Below are 22,806 nucleotides of genomic sequence, written 5' to 3' on the forward strand. Positions count from 1 at the left end.
TAGATGAATAAAATGTTGTAGATAGAACATAGTACTCTGAAGTCATTTGACACATTGCCTGTCTCCTAGAAGTGCTGTAGCTTGAGACCTGTGTTGTCTGTGTGACCCCCTGGTAATTCCTTATTTCCAGTCATTGCGGGTTCAGCCTTTCTTAGATAATTCTGCTTGTCCAGCGTGGGGAGCCAGCAGAGTAAGGGGCAGGATGGGATGCTCTTTTATGTTGCTCTTTTATGTTTATGTTATTGCTAGTTTGCCTCAAGAGGTCTCAGAGCCTCCTCAGAGTTTGGCATCTAGGCCACAGCTATGTTTGATTCTCAGCGTCTGTGGAAACATTCAAAACAGAAAATCACAAATTTAACCCTTATGACTGCAAACACACATACATAAATATGTGTGTGTGTCCAGTGTTACTTTGAATTAAGGTGTGGTAAGTGTACTTATTGAATCTACAGACTAACACTGATTGAAAAATTGAATACAAGCACTGACCTTTGGTGTTGAACATAAGAGAGAAGAAAGCAACCCAACAGTCTCTGAACTGGACAACATGGAGCCCTGGCTTTAGATCCTCCCTTCCCCACCTGACCACACTCTGAGGCACATTGCTTCAGTTTCATTAACCCTGCAGTTTAAGACCACATTGAAGTAAGTTAATATTGGATATGGGTTCTACAAAACCATCACTTATATATGATTAAATATATAGTTTATATAAAATATTATTTCTTGACATTTAATAATAATATGGGCTATATAACTAGAGAACATGACTAACATTTTTTGAGTAACTAAAGGCAATGTCATATTAAGAATAGAGTATTCTTGGATGTTTAAAGTTTAATAAAATATTACTTTCAATAATAGTCTCTCAATTCAGTGATATTATTGTATGTACTTAAAGGAGAAACTGAGAAAGGTTGAAACATTTTTAAGTCTTCTTTGTAATTTGGTATGAGATTTGTTGTCTGATTTACATATTTTGATGACTCGGTTACTAAAGCAAGACAAACCCTTTTCCCGGCTCTTTTCAAGGCAGTCTCCATTCACCTCCCCCCAACTATGATACATTTATAGTCTCCACTTGTAGTTGTACCCCACCATAAAGACATAAAAAGAATGCTGCACAATTGTGTTAGGAAGGGTAAAGCATGTGAATGAATGAATGAACAGGTAACTAAATAGCTCAAGATGTAAATAAATGCAATATGTATGGTGCATCTAGTTTTTTGGGTTGAGCCCATGCATTTTCACATCTGTGATTTTTCATGAGGAGATTTGAAAGCCATCAGGAATTAATGCTTTGATGGTATCTCAAAATACAGGTTGCTTTCTAGATACGGTTTTACCCCTCGTTAAAGATACATTCATGGCTTAGATTTTTTGATAGCTCCACATTGGACATTTATTCTTGGGACTTGTACAGACAACTACAAACTGTGCACTTGTAGCATCAGGCTTTGACATATTCAAAGGTTTACATTATAGATTAATAGAGTGATGATGCACTTTACAAAGCTAGTGCCTGGCCAGAATCATCAAGTCAGATTTCTAATCTTTAATGACGGATGATGGTCTTTAAGTGGAGTGGGATGTGTACAGAAGATGTAGACAGAATGGTTTGAAGACTGTTGCTACCTTCCTACACTTCTAGAGTATTCACTCACAGACTCTGATGGCTGTGATGCAAGTGAGCTGATGCTTTTCACAAGGAAATCACATAGGTCTGCAGGTGAGAGTGGATGCTGAGGAGAACATCTGCTGGAATGTGTAGTTTCTATCCATTAGAGGAGCCTCTAGAAACATAATTAGGAATCTATTGCATAGTACTTGCCTAATGTGTTAATGTGTTATAAGGATGGCCTCCAGTTACTTGCCCATTACAATTCTTTCATTTCTAAAAATGTATATGATATCCATTAACAAATCATAAAATAAACTACATTGTTTCATGGAGCACATCATATGTAGACTTCATTGGAATGGGAAACTATTAGATCAGTTGTTTATAGCTTCCATATGTTCTTTGTCTAATGTTGAATACTTTAACTTGGTGTTGACAACAAGAAACCAAAATGCCTATCCTCATTGCTTATAGCTCAGGATCAGTTTGTACCACCCGTTTGGCTACAGTATGTTACGTCAAAGCATTATTCCTTCTAAATATTGACTCGTAGATATTGTTTGACCATTATCTTGTGGTTAAAATATTGTGAGTACAAAAAGGTTGTGGAGCAAATTATTGAGGGTATGTGTATAGTTTTATAATAGTTTTACAATAATATTGAGGTTTAATATATTATTCACTTCAGTATTGTTTTTATGATGGCATATAACTCTATTGTTTTATGTTTTTATATTAAATATACTACAATATATATATATTACAGGGGGGCTGCAAATGTGTCTGTAGGCATTTCTTCAATATCATAGTGCCCCGGCGTGCAGAAATGTGCTCACACACCTTTTGTGAGCCTGGAGCACTCAGTGTAATACTACCCCAAGTGACATTTGTGAGCTCAGCAGTAGTTATTCACAAATATCAACTACCGCAAGAACAAAAAAGCAGGTGACTCTGTACCCAGATTATAGTGAGTTCAGAGTAGGTATTAATTTTGACAGGATTAATTGCATCTTTGCAAGTGTTAACTTGTGTAACCCTTTTATAAAAAATTGCTAACCGTGTACACTTACAATTGCCAGTCCTCCTGTTTATCAATGTGCCTGACATGCAAGAAAAGTATCAGAATTAGACAGCATCAACTCAAGAAAGTGAACAAAATTACTTAACATCAATAGGGTGAAAGTTGAAGTGCCAAGACACTGAAGGAAATGGTCTTCGACTGATATCATTCAGAGTATGAAAACAAACGTGGAATTGATTCATGAAGCACTGGCATAAGAAAGGACTTTAAGGAACTTTCTGTAAGGATCACAGAACTGAGGGTTGGCAATCTGGAGGACAACTGTGCTTCACATCTGAAACAGAATGACCCCACCCTTTATTTGCCTAGGTGCAGAAAAGAAAGCGATGACTAATTATGAAACAGGAAGAGAAGATAAAGCATGATAATTTTGGACTATTATTAGGAAGCAATGCTGGAATCAATTCTTGTACTCATTTTTTAGAATATGTGAGTTTTGAAAGTACTGCTATTTCAGTCGCAAGAGAGGTTGAAATTCAGAGGGCGTAACAATTCTCATGTAGAAAAAAAGCAATACAAGGTTCTTTAGATCTTTCATTGCAGCCTGCTCTGATTCCACCATTCTAGCCATATCTTACAAAATCTACAACTTTCAGAATTGAGCTCTCTAATAAGATATGCAAGCATGAGCTTGCAATAGGGCTCGGTGTTCCTCTTTCTGAGGGAGAGGATGAGAAATATGATCATTACCTTCGCTTTGGCCGGCCCATGGAAGATGAGGATGACCATCATTAGCAAAACTCAACATGAGCGGCATGAACTTGCATTCTTAATAACTCAATCAAGCCTTTAACAGACAACTGGGTAGATGGCTGTGTATTCTCTGTATATTATTTGAGCATGAGTTAAAGGGATAATTACATCTCCTTACATTAATCTGTTTATCTCGTGGAGATTAGGAACTGGAATAGTATCAACTCCATGTTTGTTACAATTGCTGACATGCACTTGTTGGGTAGTTTCTATGCAGGGTAATTGTTATAGTATGAATCTGTCTCATCCCAACTGATGCGCCAATTTAATCCAACAAAGTTGTTGCTCTTTTAGTCATCATCATGAATAAACCAATTTATTTATGTGATCTTTATTTTTAATTTATCAAATTCGGGACTGCTTTAGCCTACCAGGCCCAACACTGTGAAATTTCCTGCCTTTATCGCTTAGGCTCTGTAATTCTTTTCATAAGTTTAAGAAACTGAAGAAGTGGCTTTTATACTTACTTTGGGGTAGCCATGCACTTTATAAATTCGAATAATAATAATAATACGTTTTAATATTTGCCTATACAGTGGTGAAACTGATTGCTTGCCGGTCAGTGAGAGATATGCAAAAGAGACAGCACTAACTCTCCTCTTCACAGATATTCTTGTGCCTGTATAGCAAGGAAACAATTACAGAAAGGGCCGAAATTAAGAACAGAAGCGCTGCATCCAATGCAGCGCCACTTTTCGTGCACTTCTTAGAGCCCCCTACCGCCACCATGTGTGCGCCATATTCAATATACGGTGCACCATGGCGCAGGGTACGGGCAATAACATGAAACTTTTTGACGCTTTCTAGGTACTGTGCAGGATTAATGCCAACATTTGAGCACTAATCATCCAGAGTACATAGGGGCCCGCTGAAAACAACAGTATGCCCCTTCTTAATGCCTGCTCTGTGCAGCATTAAAAATCTCTTAGATTCCACTGTGCCATTTTTGCAGTCCCCCTAACGGGGGCATGCCCCCCATGCATACATTACGGCTGGCGCTGCATAATGTGGCACAAAGATTTACAAAGTGGTGCAATGCATGCATTGCGCCACTTTGTAAATATGGAGCAGCAAAGTGGGCCTCATTGAGCCACATTGGCATCATAAAAATGACGGTAGTGAGGTGGAAAGAGGTACTAGGCCCTCTTAAATCTGGGCCTAGGCTCCAGGAACATTTCTCATGTTTTGATTTGAAGTTACTATTGCTAAGTACCCAGGTTATGAGGTATGCAGTTAAAAAACAGAAGATAATATATTATTGGTGTATACTGAAGGGTATTATCGTTGTTATACAAGAAAAAACATGTTCTGATGTGGAAGCAAAACATATAAACAGTGCATAGGTGTATGTGATTCAATATTCAAAGAAAAAGAGAGGGGTGTGTTGTTTCTGATTTCTAAGAAATCAAAATACTTTGTTCTTAGATGAGGAGGGCAGGGCTGCACAAAAAGTATAGTGAAATTATGAACGTAGGGGGCAGATTTAAGAGCCCCTAGCACCTCCTTGCTCGACATTAGCGTCATTTTTTTATGCTAATGTGGCTCAATGAGGCCAAAATCGCTGCGCCAAATTTACAAAGTGGCGCAATTCATGCATTTCGCCACTTTGTGACCCTTTGCATTACATTATGCATGCGCCAGGCATAATGCATGCAAAGGGGGCGTTCCCCCTTTAGGGGAGGCGAAAAATGGTGCAAAGCAACCTGAGAGATTTCTTTGTGTCATTTTTTCAGTAGTTTTAACACCTGCTCAGAGAAGGTGTTAAAAGGAGGCACACCATTGATTACAATGGGCCTCAATTGGCTTTGCAGGATTGACGCAAAATTTATGGCGCTAATCCTGCAAAGCTCCGAACTAGCATAAAAGTTTTTGTTGCTAGTTAACCTAACCGCCATGGTGCACCGTATCTTAGATACGGCGAACACATGGTGGCGTTAGGGGGCTCTAAGGGGCACAGGAAAAGTCCACCACTTTTCTGAAATCATTCCCTATGCGTCATGAACGTATATGATCCTACCATAACTACATACTCAATGCCATAGGCATTGTGTAGAGCGCAAGACATAGACTGGTTCCAAGGTAGCCCATGTTTGTCGTTGATGCCTCTTAATGTGACTCAAGGACATCAGGGGAAGCGAAGGAAATGTGAGCAAGCAGGGTAAAGTGGAGAGGTATAGAAGGAATGGAAGTAGATTGGGAGAGAAGTAAGGTATATTCTTGGAAGGCAGAGGAAGGATCTGAGTGGACTGCAGGAAGTGGATCAGGGGCAGAGGGAGAGGAAAGAAGGGCAGCAGGAGGAGAGCAATGAGCAGTGGAGCAAACTAGAAGAGAAATAGGGTAGCTGTAGGGGAGAAGGCAGGGGCAAATGTTGGAATAGGTGGTGGGAGTAGAGAGGTGAAGGAACATAGAGAAGTGGGAATAGAAAGAGAGATGGAGTTGCTGGACACTGAGGCCCAGATCCTCAAAAGTGTCACGGAACGCAATGCAGCAGCCAAAAATGCTGCGCTGCGTTGCGTGACAGGGTGAGAGCAGGAGAGCGCAATATACACAGGAATATGTCTCTCTCCACCCCTTTCCCTAACACCAGCGTTGATTTCAGCACACACACCTTAGTGTCATAGTACTAGGGTGGGTGCCTGAGTCTCCCATGGGTTTTGTACAGGAAGATTACCCTTCTTGTACAAAATAGTATGGCTACACAAGTGACAGACCTTTTCCTACTTTGTATGTATGCTGCAAAGAGCAGCACGCATGCAATGTTGGTGCTAATTTTGGGCGCTAAACCTTTGTCTACTGAAGTAGATAGGTTTAGCATAAAAAAGCATGGGTGATTGCATGGGAACGCTTATGTACCAACCATGTAACACCCCCTTTACGCAAAGTAATGCAATGCAGCGTTTCACGCTGCTTTGCGTTACTTTTGGGTACTTTCAGTGCAAAACCAGTTGTGCGCAAGAAAGTGGATCAGGAAACAAACATTTTGTGCTGGTTAGCGTCACTACAGTGCAAAATGTTTGAGAATCTTCCCCTGTCAAATATACTGCTAAAAGTGCATGGTCATGCTGCAATGACCATTGTCTTCCCTAAAAATGCTGCTCCCCACACTCATAGCTCTAGACATCACCAGCAGAAACGTCCAGCAACTAAACTTTCTAGACTATGGTTTAAATTACCTACAAGATAATAAGGTCACTCCATTCCTAATTCTGATGAGCAAAAATCGTAATTGGATGTTAGCACCACTCTAGGTAAGACCGAGATAAGGTACTAATGGCATATATCCTGGGAGGGTTTAGGCCAGACAAACAGGATAGACTCGAGACAAGGGGGTTTGTATACATGTGCCACACACTTATCAACAAAACCCTCTATTGGTGTATCCTAAAATTAATACCAAGATGGAGATGAGGGCCCCTCCACTTATCAACAACCTGCACATATTCCGAATACACCAGGCAGCCCCATCACAGCCAACAACAGCATAACGTGTGCACCCACCACTGCACCCATCACCACTGTTACCCTTAAGATTGCAGTGACTACAACCACTGCCATCACCATCCCTTTAGTGGTCAGTAATCGTGAGGCAGGGGCGTGCCCAGCCATCAACAGAGTGGGGGCATCTCCCCCATGTGCAACGACAACGATACAGGGAATCATGTGACAATTAACTGCATTTAGTGATGGAAGACATAAGAGCCATAGTGGGACAATGGCTCATGAAGACACATATCCCGTACCTTCAATTGTACAGGTATTCCCTTTAGAATTAAGAGCACTTGATAAAAACATTCTAGTTTACTTAAAAACATATTTAACATGCAGACGGCAAACTTGGGTCGGTAATCAGTTGCTGCTGCAGGTAGAACTTGAATTTAGAAGATACTAGAAGATGTATTTCTGAGAAATGTGTAATATCTTAACAACTGTTAAGCAATTAATGCTATGATGTGCATACGTTCAGAGCAATTTGAACGTATGCACATCATGGCGTTTTACAATTTCTGTTTTGGTTGCCCCTTAAAATTTGTTTGGATGTAACTTATAAGCTCCTTCAGTTACAGATATTTGGAATTTACATAACATAAACTAACTGAAATCTTTCGACTGGGTATATCCAAATAACTAGCTACAAGTGCATAATTTGAGCCTCTCAGTTCAACAATCCTGTAACAACCTTATTTGCCGTGCTTTATTGCTGTAGGGACCATTTTCAACAACGTCAGAAGAGTCCTTGCAATAGAATTCACTACCCGTTAAAGTAGTGGTAAAACGAAATATAGCAATGCTTGAATGCTTGAAGCAAAAATGTACACATTACCTCAGTCCATGTATATACATAGCCATCAATGTTTAGTAAAGGAAGGACATAAAAAGTCATTTCGTTCAAAAGTTTGGTCAGGGTTCTGTCCTTTCCATGTTTTTCTGTGGCCTGAAAAATATCAAACGAAATGTTATTTATTTATATATTTACGTACATACACAACTGCTCAAAGTTCAATTAATCAGGAACTCTGTACTTATCACCTATCGAGAGAACTTATGTGAAATGTTTTGTTGAGAGCTTATAAAATATGCACTAATCATTACATATACAACACAACTCCAAGGACAGGAAAATGACTGGTATGCAACATAGATTCTACCATATGGGCCATCAATCTAGGTTGGCCACAATCCCAAAAACAAACTGATCACCCTGTAAATGCCAAACCACTAGGTTCTATAATTGCTTTGTGTGCAATGGCAACTATCCTTGGCATGCTTGTAGTGCTTGATTTTCTCCATTTTGAGATGCACAGACTCATAATGTGTATAATTTGACCACATGATTTGTGCCTGAATTTTCCACTAGTGTATTAATTCCGTTTTCGGTGCAAACAGGTTTTTCCACACAATTCACGTTTGCACCTAATTGGATGACAGCTGTTGGGACGGGAATGTCTTCTGTATGGTGTACCTCCTTGTCCCCTTACCAGGAATGCTTGCCTGTGGGTATCTACTATCCAGTTTTTTTGCGTTAGCCTCACCCTAACCTACTGTGTGTGCAAAGGCCTAGGCTTCTCTCTTGATGTGAGTAAAATCCTGAACCCCTCCTGTGATCTGAAGGGGAACACCTAGTGTGCCCTCTGTGGATTACTGTCCATGCCAATGGTTTAGCACTTGGAGTGGGAGTGGCAGCTTGCCAAGCTTTGTCAATTCTAGCTGTGCCCTGAACTTTTTTTCTGTGTCACTGGAGAGGAGGCCCACTCTCCACTAATGTAGAGTTCTACTTATAGGCGTGTTACAGGAAGATGAATATGACTCAACCACAAAGTACTTAACAAAGCATTTAGATTTATTAGAAATATATTTAGTGACACTACAACAAGATCTGACAATGACTTATCTTGGCCTCTTTCAGTGATGTCCCACTGGGTTTCTCTGTTTTTCTCCTTCCCAAGCAGTGGGTTATACCCTCGGGGATAAAGAAACATAAAAGGCCTTTAGTATTTAGGTTCCTTCACTATCCACGGGTCCTGACACAACTCCGCAAGTTGACTATCACGCTGTAATTTCTCCTGTGCACGTTATTCAAGCACCTCCAGATCAAAACCCAAATAGTGCAAACCAACACAATCCAACTCCTAGGTCACCAGTGTATTAGGAACACTATAATCCCAACAGTGCTTGAAATCAAGCAATGGGTATAACCCAGTAATAAAGTGATATCCTACCACCCACCTTGTGATGTGATTAGTGCCCCTGACTGCTACTTGTCTGAGGCCATGGCTCTGGCTGAGAGCTGTGAAGGCCTGGTCCACAACACCTTTCCCTGGTGCAAATGACTGTCTGACTTCCTGCTTCTCAGCAGGACCTGCCTGGGGTCCTGTTGTTGTGTACCCATTCGCCGTCTCTCCTTCAACTGGTCATCACTTCCTGTGGTTTCCGGGGTCCAGCTCAAAGTGGGAACCTTCTGACTCGTCGGGTCCCACTGTGGTCCTTCAGGACCTCTGGTTCACTTTTACCATTTTTGATCGCTCCACCGCACCACGCCCTGCTCCACACCAATACTCCTTCATCTTACTCTCCCGGACATTGCTTGTATCTCTGCCTTTATAGTGCTGATTGGCTGTGGGGTTTTAACCACTAGAGGGGAGGCCTGATAGGTCTCAGTACCCATGGGGTTCCGGCAGCAGCATATCTCGCTCGCTCTCTCAGGCAGTTCATTACAAGGTGCTTATCCAAATCCTACCTTTAATATCTCAATTGTATGTCATGCCTGTTTGTTTATGTGGATGGCATGGTACATGCATGGACTGTATAAGTGAGCCAGAGTAACTGAGGCCTGTGGGATCAATTTTGAATACCTAAAGCCTAACCTCCTGCACAAGATGGAGGAAAGTACGTTTTCCCAGTTAGTGGAACTGTATTGCTGATGTTTCTAAGACTGGAGGGAGGAGACCTAGACAGTGAATTGGGGAAAGAGTAAAATATATCCCTTTAGAAATTCAATTGTTTTTTTGCTGAGAATGGAGCTGATGATTAGTCTTTCTATAGTAATGCCATTTTTTAAATGGTGGGGTAAAGGGTGGGACTGAAGACTCTCTTTCTCTAATTACTCTTTCAGCATGACTAATGACACCCAGGCAAAGAAGGCTCACACCTCTTTGTTCATCTGTTGTGGATGCTCCAAGCTGGAGACAACTCTGTTGTGAGAAGCAGTACTCTATACAAAGACTCTGTCTTGAGAACAGCCTGGAGAGGAAACATGAAAAAAAGAACCACCCTAGGATGGTTCTGATAGTGCAGACAGTGGATCCACTTCTCATATCTGTTTCGATGCTATCAAAGTGGGATCCACTCACACACTTATTGTTTTAGCTCCAAGTTCTGTCTAATCAAGGAATGGAGTGCTTTACAGAGTGTCCAGAGGACTGCTGTGCCAGAGTTGGTTTTTGCCTGACAGACAGCTTCCCAGAGGTGAGGGGACATCACCATTGGATACCTTTTGCTGAAGGTCTGTTTATCTGTCCTAAAATGTCTATAAGACAGCCAACCAGCTGAGAGAGGTAATAAACCTTCCAACTCTGTAAGAGGAGTGACTGTCCAGGAGTAGTAAGGCGCAGTGGTGCCCTGGTGTGGTGAGCCTCCAGAACTGGAATAGAGGAACATAGCCCAAGACTCCCCTGAGATTGCACTGAGGAATTGTAAAGCTGTGCATGACCTGAGCTGCAGTGCCCAAAGTGTGAAGCTGTGACATGGTGTGAGCCACTGCACCCAAGTTGTGATGCTGAGGTGTGATCAAAGTCACTTCCCAACATAAGATTGGGGCATGACCTGAGCCATGATCCCCACTCAACTAATGAGGCCTGTCTGACACCTTACCTTTTGCTCAAGCCCTTCCCTTATGTTGGTGCACCAATCCACACCAAAATAGCATAAGTAGGGCCCGAATGCGCACCTGCCAGGCCAGCCATGAGAAAGCTAACGCTTCCCCAAATCACTATCAACAGTCCAGGGCAGTTGCATCACTGCAGACTTGACTGATGGGGAGGCCAAGTGGAACTGCCAACTTATGTTCAGCATAGAAGAGGGGAGGAATGGGGCAGCTGCTGAGAACACCAGGGCAGCAGAGACTGAGAGATGCATTGAGTAAGAAATAGTGACTGTGAAAGAGACTAAACATGGTAACAAGAGCACTGACCCTAATCATCATATGCGTCTAACATTGCTAAGTATTGACCTATGGAGGGATCCACCTGGATGCATGGGGATGTGTTTTGTAAATTGGAAATGTGTACAAGGAGGGCAGTACAAGAATGCTGTGTCACTGATATATTAGTCTATCTATTGTGGAATTAATAGGTATAATCCCCCACTATGCCATTAAATCCTGCATTAATCATATCTCTCCTACCATACTGAACTCTCTAGGGTTGCGTACTCATAGGCAAACAATGGTATTGTCACAATGAACACGGTATACACATCTGAAATCTTGAAGTATCTTCCTAAGTGGGAGCAAATAAATGTTGAAATGTGCTTTTGGAAAAATGAATTTTGCCAGTGATTGATGCTATGAGCAGTGAAACTTTAGAAAATGAGACTAAAGTATTCTGCGATGTCCTGTCCAGCTGAGAGGAAAAGGCCCTGAATGCAAGTGTATGAAATGCTTTTGAGATAACCAATACAAGGTGTAATGACAGATGACATTCATCTGATGATGCCAAGGTATGATAGTATATGTTGGAAATTGCCTTTTTTGCAGGGGTTATCCTCAAAGGTTTAGCGCAAACATCCTGTTTTTTATCCTATCGTGAACTTCGTTTTTTGCTGGCTTTAGGATTCTTGGCACTTTACCACTGCTGATCTGAGCTAAAGTGCAAGAGCTCCCTATTTAAATTGTATTTGTGATTGGTTTATCCATAATTGGCATATATGATTTACTAGTAAGCCCCTAGTAAAGTGCACTATGTGTACCCAGGCCTGTACGTCAAATGCTACTAGTGGGCTTGTAGCACTGTGAATTCAGTCTAGATCAGGGGTCTTCAAACTAGGAGATAGGTCCCCCCTAGAGGGGGGCCTCAAGTGATCCCAGGGAAGGCACCAGGCTCTGGTCAAAAGAAGCATTATGGAGATAGCACTTTTGTTTTAAGCAGAAAAACATTTATTACGTTTTTGGAAAGTTAACAGAACTTAACTGCAATGTTTAAATAGGTCTAGACATATTTGAACATTGCCAACCTAATAGAATAATTGTGAATAATTCTGAGGGGGGGGGCGATTATTATTTTTTCCCCATTGGGTGGTTTGCATTAAAAAGTTTGAAAAACATTGGTCTAGACAGTCACACATAGGGAGCTGAGGTGTGCCCTGCATTGATGGGCCCTCCTGAGCTAGAGCGGTGGGAGGAGATGACACTTGCACCTGGATAGGGCTGTCTCCAACCCCCAGGAGTGGGCCTCTGGCTAGGGCAGGGAAAGACGCAATCTTTTGCACTACAAGACTTCTATTTGAAGGTTCCCAATTAAAAAAAACAGAAATGGGTATAAGTACTGGATGTCTAACACCACAAAGTTAGAATCATTCTGGACTGAGGACTTTCTGTCAGGAAGAAGAGTTGGATACTGCTAGGAGGGCCTTCCATTCTGCCTGTTGCTTTGTTGTGCTGGCCTGATGCTTGCTGCTTCTGTCCTGGGAATGAAAGGGCTGGACTTTGCTTTCTACAGCCTGCTTTCAAAGGTTCTCTAAGGGCTTGAACTGAGCTTACCTCCTGTTAAGAAGTTTCAGGGACATCAAAGACTTCATCTTCTGCTGAGAGCCCTGACTTGCCAAGTAGTGTCAGCTCTAGTCCCTGCCCCTTGGGATTGTAAGCTGGTGACCTGAAGGAGAAAATCCACACACTGGTGCACCACGGGTGAAACATTGGTGCAGTACCTGTCCCACAGCTGAAGAATCAATGCAGCGCCTGTCTCATGGCTGCAGAATTGACTCAGTACCTGTTGCACCACGGCTCCATCTACACAGAGCATCTGGATTTTCCATGCATCGTGCCTGGGTGTCAATTTCTCATGGACCCCACACTGCAGTTACCAACGAGACTGCGAGTCCGGAAATCAACCCATTGACATTCCTGTGAGGAAAGAATCGACAAATCACCTCTCCTGTCAGTAAGGAACCAATAAATCTCGCTACGCTGTAAGGAAGTGACACATCGATCTGCTTTTTCGCCGTCTCACCTCATCTGCAGCTCACATTATCTTTGCTTTTGACACATCTCAGGTACTTTGTTCTGAAAAGATACAACTGTTGATTCCTATGGACTAAGACTCATTTAAACCTTTAAAAAGTGATATCTTTACTTGTGTATGTTGGATTTTTGACGTTTAGTCTTGTTTACTCAGATAAATATTGACTATATTTCTAAACTGGTGCGGAGTACTTTTGTGGTGTTTTTATTGTGTTAGTGTGTGTGTGTGTACAAATACTTCACATATTGCCTCTGAGATAAGTATAACTGCTTGAGCCAAGCTACCAAGGGGGTGAGCAGGGGTTAGCTTAGCTATGTGACTCTCCTAACCTGTCTAGAGTGAGTGTCTCTACTTGGACAGGGGGCAAAGCTCTGCCAACTAGAGACCAAGGGCCAGATGTAGCAACCCGTTTGCGACTCGCAAACGGCGAAAATCGCCGTTTGCGACTCGCAAACGTGGGTTTGCTATGCAGAAATGCATTTTGCGAGTCGGATCCGACTCGCAAAATGCATTTCAGACTCGCTAATAGGAAGGGGTGTTCCCTTCCTATTAGCGACTCGCACTGGTATGCAATTCCATTTGCGGCCGCGAAAGCGGCCGCAAATGGACTCGCAGTTACCATCCACTTGAAGTGGATGGTAACCCAGTCGCAAACGGGAAGGGGTCCCTATGGGACCCCTTCCCCTTTGTGACTGGACCAGATATTAATTTTTCAGGGCAGGGAGTGGTCCAAGGGACCACTCCCTGCCCTGAAAAACCGAAACTAAAGGTTTCGGATTTTTTTAAAGTGCAGCTCGTTTTCCCTTAGGGAAAACGGGCTACACTTTAAAAAAAAAAAAACCTGCTTTATTGACAAGCAGGTCGCTAACATGGAGGCCTGCTGACGTCAGCAGGCCTCCATGTTAGCGAGTGCCTATACTCGCAATGGGGCCGCAATTTGCGACCCACCTCATGAATATTCATGAGGTGGGTCATTGCGACCCCATTGCGAGTTGCAGTCGGTGTCTGAGACACCGTACTGCATAGCAATTTGCGAGTTGCAAATTGCGAGTCGCAGGGACTCGCAATTTGCAAGTCGCAAATTGCTTTTTTCGTACATCTGGCCCCAAATTTCTAACAGCATATAGCACCCAGAGCCTCCTCATTCCTCCGACAGCATTAGCATCAAAATTAGTGTAGATCCAGAATGTGTTGGAGGTGTTGCAGTTATGATAAAAATACTTTTGCAAGGAATACAGACAATTGTAAATGGATGGATTTCCTGGAGATTGGATATGACTTGTGATGTGCTTTTTCTGTAAAACCTTTGAAACAAACCCCTTGAAGGCTTTTAAAATATGAGCGAGAAACTCTAGGCTGGGTAGAAGGCTAGAAGGCTAGCAAATGCACAGGTCCCCTTAATGTAACTAGCACTTTCCATACTTACCCAAGAAGTAAAAAAAAAAAGAATCATATAACTTTGACTAAACCTTTAATTCCTGAAACATCCACTTAGTACATTTTAGTGAGTATAGTTCTTAAATTTCCTTCAGACACACAAATATCTGTATGAGTAAGTTTGGACACCCACCAATGAGATTATGAGATTTCCTCCAGGCCAGGAAGACTTGCAATGTTCTTTAATTAACACTCCAAGAGAGTACCCAGGAAACAATGATCTTATGCATTCAGTGTGACTATACGTAATTTTAGATTACAAATACAGGTAATGGACAGCTATGACTTAATGAAGCATTGCTTCTATGGTGATATCCCACCGAACACATCACAAAATCAAAAATCTTGCTGATGGTTGTAATTATTTTTAACTGATCCACGTTCTTCAAGTTGTATGCAGAAGAATGCTCAGTTCTGCTTTACAAAAATGTGTACCATTAAACCTTATGAGTGTTTCGGTGCACAAAGGGGCTGTTGTATACTTTTGACACAAAACTGGGTTAGCGCAGGTTTGCGGCAAAAAGTATAGCGCCGGCTAGCGCCATTCCATGACGCCGGCGAGGTGAGATGTTTATGAAATGGTGCTAGCCAGCGCCAAGGTCCTGTTAGCCTCTTTGTAAAGAAAGCAAACAGAGCCGGGGAAGTGTAGGCGGAACCGGGGCTTGTGCGCCAAATTATGGCGCTACACTGCTTAGAGGCAAACCAATTGCCTCTAAGAAGTGTAGCCCCATTTTCTGGCCCCGTGGACATTGCTCCTGTCTCAGTAAGGACAGGAGCCATGGCCATTGGGGCCAGCACCATGCAGGGGGCCCCAAGTCAGGGTCCCCGAGAGGCGTTGGACAAAAAAAAAAACTCACCCGTTCTTACCTTTGGATGGGTCCCTCATCCGTAGGTGACTTCCTGGTGTGGGTAGGGGTGAGTGGAAGTGTCCCTGTGGACAGGGAAGGGCACCTGTGAGCAATATCCATGGTCTCCAACCCCCTTACGCCTGCCCATACCTAGGTGTTAAATAATGGCACTAAGCAGGCTTAGTGCCATTATTTAAGGCCCTCCTACTCCCGTGCATGATTTTTGCACAGGAGGATAAATAAGGCGCTAGGACCTTTGAGGCATTTTTTTCCCTGGGAACGCGTACCTTATATCTCATTGACGCAAGGTAGTTTTCCCCAGGCAAAAAAGTTTATTAACTTCAATATTTTGTCGCTAGACATGTCTAGTGCCAAAATATAAATATGGAGTTAAGTTTGCACCGGATTTGCGTAAAAAAAATGACACAAACCTGGCACAAATAGAGTATAAATATGGGCCAAAGTTTATAAATATTGTACTCTTTCATTCAAACCATTATCACATGCAACAATGAGAACGCATGTAGATTTAAAAAAAAAAAAGGCAATGATATATGGCTTACTTGTGCTGATCCGTGTACTGACCTCTTTTACAAACCACTGACAGAAAGCAGGAGCGATCCATTCTCGGGCGTGGATCCCGCAGTCCATAAAGATGGCTTTCTTCACAGAACTTTGTTTTCCAACCTTTTGGTCATGATATATGATAGCATAATGTAAGATGAGCTTGTTACATTTCTGATTATGTTTGAATTTGCTAAATTACTGCAATAGTCTCAGTTAAACGCACATGCGCAATCTCATACATTTTCATTTTTTTAGATAGTCTAAACATTGAGATACTTCCGCGAAGGGGTACACGAGTGGGTATTGTGATTTTAATATGTTCACATCTGGTCATATTATAATTCTATCAAAATGTTTTCAGTAATTTAGTTTGATTTGATCATAAAGTCGTCAAGTTCAAATCATGCTGCAGTCACTCATCCCTCTTTCCAGATTTTGAAGCTCATTTTCCCACACACAATTCAGAAGCTAATTATCCCACACAAAGCACACATTCAGTTTCAGTTATCTGCATGAATTCATGTAGTGTGTGAAAGTTATACACTGTAGTGGCAATGTTGTTGCCCCAGCACAGTACCTCATAATTTTGCATTTTGTGTGAAAAAATAAGGAGTTCCATGCAGTAACAGATATACCACAAGATTTACAGGCCTTTCTGGTACAGTGCTATTGGCAGTATTTCTGCCGGTTGTAATAAAGCATAATGGGCTGATATACGAAAATGCAATTAAGCATTTCCTAAATAGCGACTTCATAGAAATCACTGTTTAAGAAATGCAAAATGCAGTGTATAAAGATACCGATTTCCTAATAGCGATTCCTACAACGTAGGAATTGTTATTAGGAAATTGCTATTAAGAAATTCCATCGCATTTGCGTCAATGGGCCATTTTTGCATTTCCCAAATAGCGATTTCTTATTAAGAAATCGCTGTTTAGGAAATGCAACATACAGATGCTATATACAAAAGGCCCTCCTTGGTGCACCCCAAACATAGGGGTGGACCTGTAGAACACACATATGCCCAAAGGGCATGTGTGTGCTCAATTGCAATTTTTAAAAAACCCACTTTGTGGTGCGTTTTTCAGTTTCCACCTCGTTAACATCGTCTACAAGTCAATGCTAATTGCATCTTCTAAATGCCCAAGTTGTATTTAGGAAATGCTTGGTACATCAGAATAAGAATTGCAAATAGGAAATCTCTATTTGCGATTTCCTATTCTGGGAATCACAAATTGAGATTTCTTAAAGGGATTTGTACATAAGAAAGTCCCGTTTTGCATTTTTTACCAGCCCAAATTAGCGATTCGAATCATTAAGAAATACAAACTGGCTTTGTACATCTGGCCTAAGGTCTCATATCCAGCATTTCCCCTAACCAAAAAGTGTATGAATATGTGATTTTTTCACCTTCGTATGTAATTCCTATTGGGCCTCTTTTGCCAAACATGATGGCAATCGTAGAGAAAGGAAAAAATATTTGGGCATCTTATTACCAGACATTTTCTTTTTTGTACTATTGCCAAATCTAGCCCTACGTTCTCCTTATCCAGCATTTCCCCTAACCAAAAAGTGTGTAAATATGTGATTTTTTCACTTTCTTATGTAATTCCTATTGGACCTCTTTTGCCAAACATGTTGGTAATCGTAGAGAAAGGAGAAAAAAAATATTTGGGCATCTCGTTTCCTTTTTTGTACTATTTCCACCATGCAACAGGGCAATCAAGCCTGAAATCAAAAGATGATGTGCCCGTAATACTGCCACACTCAAGACTAAACTTGTATGTCTCAGGCTTTCTTTTGCTGTGGTGTGTGTGTAAGGGGAGGTTTTATGGAAAAATTAGCAGAAGCAATCTCTATTACAGTTATACCCCAAATCTTCCTAAAAGTACAACATGTGACTGGAAGTGTATGCTGGTGAAAATATTCTGTCCACCATACTTCAAGTGCCTTATATTCTATGGCTCTTGTAATAAGATGGATGGGATAACCACCACATTTGTGAAAGATTAACCTGTCCTCCAAACTCTTAATCAGGCTCTAAGTATTTATTACAAAATAAATAAATTATGACAATTCACCCAATTACAAACCATGGAGCTTAACTCTTACATAGGGCTAGTTGAATAGGAAATACTATAAACAAATGCGCCATTTTTTACTAAATGTTCTAACCAAAAGCAACTTATATTGTTAAGTTTCTACCTTGAGTAGATACATTGGGCGTCCTTCAGCAGTGTCTCCGATTTTAACGCGGGACACAAGTTTTGAATTCTTTTTCACAATTTGTTTAGTCCATGCTGCAATCTTTAAAAACATAAAACAGATTTTTGTTAAACAGTACATTACAATGAGAATATAATTTAGTATGACAAAAGAGGATAAAAGATTATATTTACTAAGGCTCGTCACCGTTCCCAGTCTTACCGTTTTCCAAGTATTATATTTGGTGTAGCTGTGCATTCCATGTTTGAAACTGCTTTTGGTGGGAATCTGTTTTGCAATTCCATCTTGCAAGTCGTGAAACAAAATTCTGTTAACAAAGTATGGTTAGATCTTAACTAGGCACTTCTACTTGATGCATTCAATATCACAATTTATGCACGCAGTAATGTCTGTCAGCTGTGTTTTTCAATAAAAACAATAATTGACTGACATTTGTATGCTGTCACTTATAAGAGTTTGTTGATTCTTCTTTGTAAAATACCGTGGGCCTCATTAGCCAAAGGGCATACTGCCCTGGTGGTTGTGGCACACCTATAACTGGGGTCACGAGGCATAGATATTGTTAGCGTGCTAAATTACAGTTAAGGCTCAGAGCCAAGAGCAGCTGCAAAGTCGCACATCCCCTATCGGCACTGCATTAGTGAATGGTGAACCAGCTGTGTACTGGCAGACTGTCCATCTTTCACTTCACAAGTGGCAAGTGGTCAGTGAATGACTTCACTCACATGCCAGGAAATGGCTGTGAATTCCATGGGACCAGCTTTCCAACTCTTTTAAGGGCTGTACTCAGAGGACACCGTATGTGTGCACCACCTCTTTGTGGCACACAATCAGTGCACCCTCTGACGGAGCCTTTGCCTCTGCATCCATGTTTATAATATGGATTGGGTGCAGAAGCAAGGTTTTCCCTCGTTTGCGTGGGGCAAGTCCCATTCCAATGAAGGAATTCCCCTTTGAGATTGCACCAGGGAAAGACAGGCAGCGTTGGTGCGATCTGTATTATGAGAAAGTAAGAACATATGTCTGCAGCCACTTTTTTAATACCAAAGTGTTCGGGAACGCACATGTTCGTTGTGCCCTCGGAGCACTCAATGTAATAAGGCCCCATGTGTCAAATTAGATAGACTGCAACAAATTTGGGCAAGTTTTCAAGTGGGTTAGTGCAATTTTTCACAATCATCTGTGCACTAATAGCATTTAGCATGATGGGTCAAATGCCCTTTTAACACCAATCCACATATGCAAATGACGCTGTAAACTTGTCAGGCGCAGGTTCAATCAATCCATGTAATTCACCCTATTGGCCGGCTCACAAAACATTTTTGACTGGCACCATTCCATGTCCTTGCAGTAAGCAAAGGCAGCGGTTGCTCCAAGCACTTTTTACCACTGTTTTATGACATGAGGACTCAGGAAGCTGTAATGTTTGACAAGAACATTTGTGCATATTTGGTGTGTTGCATTTGGTTGTGGTGCTGATGTGTGCTGTTGGTTCTTTCTGATGATGTGTATTTATGCTGCACTATTGCCTTGTGATTTTGTTGTATTGCAGTTGTAGCGTTGCCTTGTGTTTTGGCTGTTTTTTGTGATGTGCTGTTATGTTGTAATTGTGTTGTTATGTTACTTTGTGTATACTATTTGCTGTGCTCTGCTGTTTGCACAAGGCATGTCACAAATGCTGCTACATTTCCACCAAGAGCAGCACATGCCTTTACAGTTCCTGTGACAAGCAGCCATTTACCACTGTCTAAGGAGGTAAAATAGTAATTCCACATATCTTCGACTACTAACAACACTAGGCAACCTAGACTGTGGCAAATATTGTAATATTTTATCTATGAGGCAATAAAGTCTTTCTACTGGTGAGTTCTCTTTACTATGGTAACAATGTGCAATTTGACCTCCACACTGCAGGAATAAATGTGTTTATTAGTATAGTTGCACTAAACAACATGTTATTGTGCCACATTTATATATATATATTTCTCAATGAAAAAAACAAAGGTTACAGGGACATGATGTCATCAGTGATGTCATTTGGGATGTCATCAGTGATGTCACTGACCATGTCATGAGTGATGTAATATGTGAGGTCATAATCACTGTCGGTCAGCGAATGGGTGTGTGAGTGGCAGTATGGGTCTGTAAGTGGGTGTCAGTGGCTGTATGGGTTTAGTGAGTGTTTGACTGGCTGTATAGGTAAGTGAGAGGGTGTGTGAGTGGTTTTGTGGGTGTCTGGGTGGACGTGTGAGCGACTGTATGGATGTGTGAGTGGTTTTGTGGGTGTGTGAGTGGGTGTGTGGGTCAGTGAGTGGGTGTGGGAGTGGTTGCGTCATCCCCCTCCCTGTGGTGCTTTTGACCATGCGTACTCCATATCCCGTGACCAGGTCTAATTCCGAAATGGGAGTTGACCATGTAGCCCCCAACCTAGGCCAAAATTGGCCTCAGGGACCCCATCCCTGGGGCTCAACTCAGTGGCGACTGCTTCCTGCTTAAAGTAGAGGGGCAACCAGGAATGCCCTAAAGCCAAACCCCAAAACCCTCAAATGTGGTCCATTATAAACAATGTTTATGACAGGTCACAATTAAGAGCTCTGGAGTTAAGACTGAAGGCAGTGTGAATGTTTAACACTGCCTGGCAGCGTGTAAAACACACAAGAAACAGGACACTGAAAATCATAAAACAAATTAAACATACTCTCCCACACCAGTCCTCTCCTCCTCCAGTCTTCTCCAACCTGCAGTACGGCAGCAAGGGGGTCTCTGAGCCAATTCACCTGTACCAATCCTGGCGCTGCACTCATGCAGCTCAGGTAGCATGAGAAAAGCACAAGGATTGGCTGTAGCATGCTAGATCGATGCTCACTCTGGCCCCAGGGGCCTGTGCCTGCTCTCAACCCAGCTGTCTTAGACAGCTCGGTGGGGAGATTTCAAATGTGCATGTCAGGATGGCCATCGCAAGGCAGCCAGTGCAAAGTGACATGTGCACTTTAGATTGGAGTACCCACCACTCCCACACCCCTGCTGTCAGTCAGCAGTGTTGGCACAACCCCATAACTTGGCTCGGACTGGCTGGCTGCACTGAAAAATAAAATGGTTTTATTCCTGTTTACTTTTTCATTTTTACTGCGCTGACAGCAGGGTGAGCAATGCTCCCCTGCCCTAAAGGAGGTACCCTCACTGGACTATCTACTTAGTAATTGTGGAGGGGGCTGATTTCGACCATGGCAACTCCATCCAGAAGCGTAGTAACCGAAGCCCAGCAGCACCTCTACCAGCGGCTGCCACTGTCTCATCCTAAACCGACAGCAATTTCCCCCAAAAAGTGACATTTCACTATAATTTGTCAACTGGTATACAAACCACCTTTCCACAAAGCCATTGGTAAGGATTTCTCTTTACATGCACTTCCGTCTATGAGCATTAGCATGCCAGTGTGCATTCAGCTACAGGGGTCAGTCTCCGTGATTAATAGGATCTCTATACCATTGAGAACACATTTTGTAACCTTTTGATGCCAAGGTGCCTTTAAGAGACAACATACATTCCCTAAATTGCCGTCATATTTTATCTGAATAACTGGCCTCTCTGCCCTACTATGACATCCTGGTGCAATGTGCCACTGACAGACAGGTGGCCCTCATTTACCACAAATATCCATGTTCCCTGAACGCATTTAGACAGCAGCATGTACTGTCATCTGTCTGTCAAGGGGAACGTGAAGCAGCTGGCAGCAGGTGCACAGATTGTGCATGGATTGTTGGTGGGGGAGGCGGGCGGAGGAGGTACATTAGAATCCTGTCAGGCACAAGTTGTCAAGACGCCATTGAAAGTTTATAGACCACAGAGAAAGAAAGAGAGGGAGACCTCAACACGACATATCCTCCCTAGAAAAATCAACAATCACAATTGGTGTGATGGAGTAAAGCTAAAAGAGGGACAATTTATCTGCTCTGATTAGTAGGACTCATTGCCAAGTACCAATGTCTTTAGGTAACGTTGGGTTTGTCCAAAGTGGGGTGTTCATTAATGAAAGAGGTGGTCTCACACACTTATCTTGTTATACTTCATCATTGACCACCTCTCCCTACCATGGTAGGACAATGCCACCAGGGCAGACTCAACCTCTAGGTAAGACCTGCACTGGAGCGAGCTCTTATATAAAAAATACCCGCCAAAGGCAGGGATCCAGATTGAATTGAAAATACCTATTGAACTACCGGAGCAATTCACCTTTATTAGTGGTGTCTGTGGATATGATTAAAATTACTGGGACAGTAAGAAGTAGCTAATTACCCAACTGTCTACAAAAGCCACTGAAAGTATAACAGCTTGGACTTCTCACTATTTTAAGCAAAAAGTATTCAATTTAAATGAACATTTACGCACAACACTGGATTGTATTTGAGGAATGCACCAAACATGTTCTAATGTTTTTGTAAGTAAACATGTACAATAATAGCCATAATTTATTTCAAGAATGGCTTTGCTGACATGGTGCGCTTTACTGAAAATGACACCTCAACAGCTTGCTCTTAT

At 42.0% G+C, this 22,806-nt stretch overlaps 1 protein-coding gene across 1 annotated transcript in view; it reads right to left on the minus strand.

The window, feature by feature from the left end:
* The window catches only part of LOC138265569 (mast cell carboxypeptidase A-like), a 222,652-nt gene that overhangs the window by 171,364 nt on the left and 28,482 nt on the right, over positions 1–22,806 (minus strand). Inside the window, exons 4-7 of the mRNA XM_069213393.1 lie at positions 18,469–18,574; positions 18,247–18,348; positions 16,060–16,161; positions 7,777–7,887 (exon numbers count right to left, since the gene is read on the minus strand). Coding sequence (XP_069069494.1) covers positions 7,777–7,887; positions 16,060–16,161; positions 18,247–18,348; positions 18,469–18,574 — 421 coding nt within the window. The remainder of the gene's footprint in view (positions 1–7,776; positions 7,888–16,059; positions 16,162–18,246; positions 18,349–18,468; positions 18,575–22,806) is intronic.

The sequence above is a fragment of the Pleurodeles waltl genome, chromosome 11 (assembly GCF_031143425.1).
Source record: "Pleurodeles waltl isolate 20211129_DDA chromosome 11, aPleWal1.hap1.20221129, whole genome shotgun sequence".
NCBI lineage: Eukaryota > Metazoa > Chordata > Amphibia > Caudata > Salamandridae > Pleurodeles > Pleurodeles waltl.